Source organism: Diaphorina citri, unplaced genomic scaffold, assembly GCF_000475195.1.
Source record: "Diaphorina citri unplaced genomic scaffold, Diaci psyllid genome assembly version 1.1 scaffold3311, whole genome shotgun sequence".
NCBI classification, from domain to species: domain Eukaryota; kingdom Metazoa; phylum Arthropoda; class Insecta; order Hemiptera; family Psyllidae; genus Diaphorina; species Diaphorina citri.
In genome coordinates, this window is record NW_007380720.1 from 25965 (window position 1) to 29097 (window position 3133).

At 32.8% G+C, this 3133-nt stretch overlaps 1 protein-coding gene across 1 annotated transcript in view; it reads left to right on the forward strand.

Moving 5' to 3' along the window:
* LOC103520194 (putative uncharacterized protein DDB_G0272456) overlaps positions 1–2620 on the forward strand; it is a gene marked incomplete at its 3' end in the record, with an annotated part of 10389 nt that extends 7769 nt beyond the window's left edge. Inside the window, exons 5-8 of the mRNA XM_026831415.1 lie at positions 1–138; positions 498–727; positions 1807–1913; positions 2404–2620. The exon at positions 1–138 is cut by the window's left edge and continues 35 nt beyond it. Of these exons, the coding sequence (XP_026687216.1) occupies positions 1–138; positions 498–727; positions 1807–1913; positions 2404–2620 (692 nt within the window). The remainder of the gene's footprint in view (positions 139–497; positions 728–1806; positions 1914–2403) is intronic.
* Between the last annotated feature and the right edge of the window lie 513 nt (positions 2621–3133).

A 3133-nucleotide genomic window follows, 5' to 3' on the forward strand; every position in this document is an offset into this window, starting at 1 on the left:
TACTTTGACTATGGGTAATGAGTCTCTACCCAGTTGTCTACTTGTGGAATCCTCGGCTAAATGTAGAGTAGCTATTCTAAGTGCTCTCATTCAAATATTCACCTACTCCAAACCATTCCTTGCACTTGCACAGTTTGAGTGAGTTTGATCCTCATTATTTTTCTGGGCATTTGAGTGAGTCTGATCTGGGCATAATAAGTAGATCTGGGCATAATAAGTAGATCTGGGCATAATAAGTATTTTTCTTCTGCCCTTACAAGATTAATTATTATTATTTTTATTTGTTTGTTTTTTCCAAGTTAAACACATCATGAAGCTCTAGTTTGTAAAATAGAAGTACCTTTGTTTCATCAAAGCACATTTTTCCATTGGTATGCTTTAACTGTTAAAAGTTTTCTATAGAGCCAAATACTTCTCTTAGATCCCTTCATGTAAAACTAACAAGCATCATTTCCAATACAAACTAAACTAATTTTTCCTCCACTCTTTTTCCCCAGAGGCAAAACAGAGCGTGCATTTGTGTCATTTGCCACCCTTCTCACCGATGTTATTCTGTGTGTTCACGACAAAGTACTGCAGTGTCTTCAGCGAGAACAATATGCCTCGGTGATCATCCATCTACTCAAATGTGTCGACACTCTGGCTATCAACTCCCCTTATGAAAAACTCAGAACAAACCTGTGTGAGAAACTTACCGATGCTGTGTTTCCGTTTGTGTCTCATAGAGGTAAAACTATTTTCTTTCCTCAATGATAGGTTTATTTTTTGTGACAGAACCTTCCCTCTTCAAGATGGCGGATTTGCCATACCAAAAGATGTTCAATTGTCTCAGTTTCCAAAAGGAAAATTGGCTTAAAACTGAGTAGACTTGTGTTTCTTGGCTGACAATTGAAATTGAGATTAAAAATTCACTTTTTTGGAACCTATAGTAACATTTGCTTATTTATGTCTTGTATTTCAGATGCCAATATGTCATAATTTCTAAACTACTTAGTAACTATAGTAACATTTGCTTATTTATGTCTTGTATTTGTATTTCAGATGCCAATATGTCATAATTTCTAAACTACTTAGTAACTATAGTAACATTTGCTTATTTATGTCTTGTATTTGTATTTCAGATGCCAATAAATATGTCATAATTTCTAAACTAGTAACTATAGTAACATTTGCTTATTTATGTCTTGTATTTGTATTTCAGATGCCAACATCTTTGCCATACCAAAAGATGTTCAATTGTCTCAGTTTCCAAAAGGAAAATTGGCTTAAAACTGAGTAGACTTGTGTTTCTTGGCTGACATTTGAAATTGAGATTAAAAATTCACTTTTTTGGAACCTCTCCAAATTTTTTTTTAGAATATTATGTCATAATTTCTAAACTAGTAACTAGTAACATTTGCTTATTTATGTCTTGTATTTCAGATGCCAATATGTCATAATTTCTAAACTACTTAGTAACTATAGTAACATTTGCTTATTTATGTCTTGTATTTGTATTTCAGATGCCAATATGTCATAATTTCTAAACTAGTAACTATAGTAACATTTGCTTATTTATGTCTTGTATTTGTATTTCAGATGCCAATCTCTCATAATTTCTAAACTAGTAACTATAGTAACATTTGCTTATTTATGTCTTGTATTTGTATTTCAGATGCCAATATGTCATAATTTCTAAACTAGTAACTATAGTAACATTTGCTTATTTATGTCTTGTATTTGTATTTCAGATGCCAATATGTCATAATTTCTAAACTAGTAACTATAGTAACATTTGCTTATTTATGTCTTGTATTTGTATTTCAGATGCCAACATCACAGTGGTAGCGTTGACATGTTTCAGTGACATGGTTGTCCTCTGTTCTGAAGATGTTCTTGTGAGACTCTGTCATCTTGTCTTTGCCAAACTTCAGGTAAAGAACAATATCAGAGTCCAGTGTGAATGTTATTTCTAAGAAACCTCTGTGGAATAGTGGGTATCACAATAAGCTTGCATGCTGGAGGTCCCAGGTTTGATTTCCAGTGGGGTTGAATTTTTTTTAATTCTGTGCGTGGAGTTCGGGGTGCACTCAGCCTCGTGAAGACAATTGGGTAACTACTTTAATCAAGTATCAACCAGTGGCGGCATTACCAGTGTAAAAAGATGGAAATATAGAAATTAATTGCAAAAGGAGGCACTTAGTAATGCTTTGATATCCACTAAAATTGTGAAAAGACTCTGTTTTGCAATTACAAATATTTTAATTAGACTAACAATGTAGGACTGAAAAGTCATTTTTTGTCAGCAGTTTCAATAAAGTCTTGTTCATTGGGTATAAATTGTTTGTTTTTATTTTACAATAATAGTAAGCTTTACCACGAATAATTTATCATTTGTTTTGATATTTTCTTTTCGAATTTCAGTCCGAGGACTCCCTAGTTCCCGTCCTGGTGGAATGTTGGCAACTTCTGTCCGTTGTTGCCAAACTCAAGATCAACCTGGTTCTGAATTACCCAGATCTCTGGTCTATCCTAATCAAGCTCATGGATCATCATTTGACCTGGGCCAAGGGTTCAAATCTGGTTCAGCTGCACACTGTGATAGCCATGCAACATTTCTGCCAGAATTTACATTCATCTGGTAAGTCTAAACATCAAGGTTATACACTTTTATTATTATTATTATTATTATTACTATTATTATTATTATTATTATTATTATTATTATTAAGTGTCCCATAATTATTATTATTTTATTAGAGATAAAGGGACTACATGTCCTAATTCGACCGTCTAAATAAAGCACTAATATCTATCTAATATCTAATCATCATTATTATTATTCTCTTTTAAAGAGGGTTGAAAGAAGGAATGGTAATAAATTAATAATGGATGTCTTATTATCCCAAAAAATGACCTGATTACATTACTTTCCTTCCTAAAGGACAAGGAAAGTAAAAAGGTCAAGATAGGAGAAAGCCAGCCGTTCGGAGAACAAACTTTATCTGTTGTGGTCAAATTCTCAAACAATGTTGAGAATAAAATTCCATATCAACAGAGATTGAACCCACGCCCTCCAGATTACCAGGCGAGCCTGACCGCTAAATATTTTTTATGATATTTTTTAATGTTGTAAATATTTTTTTTCTTGAAG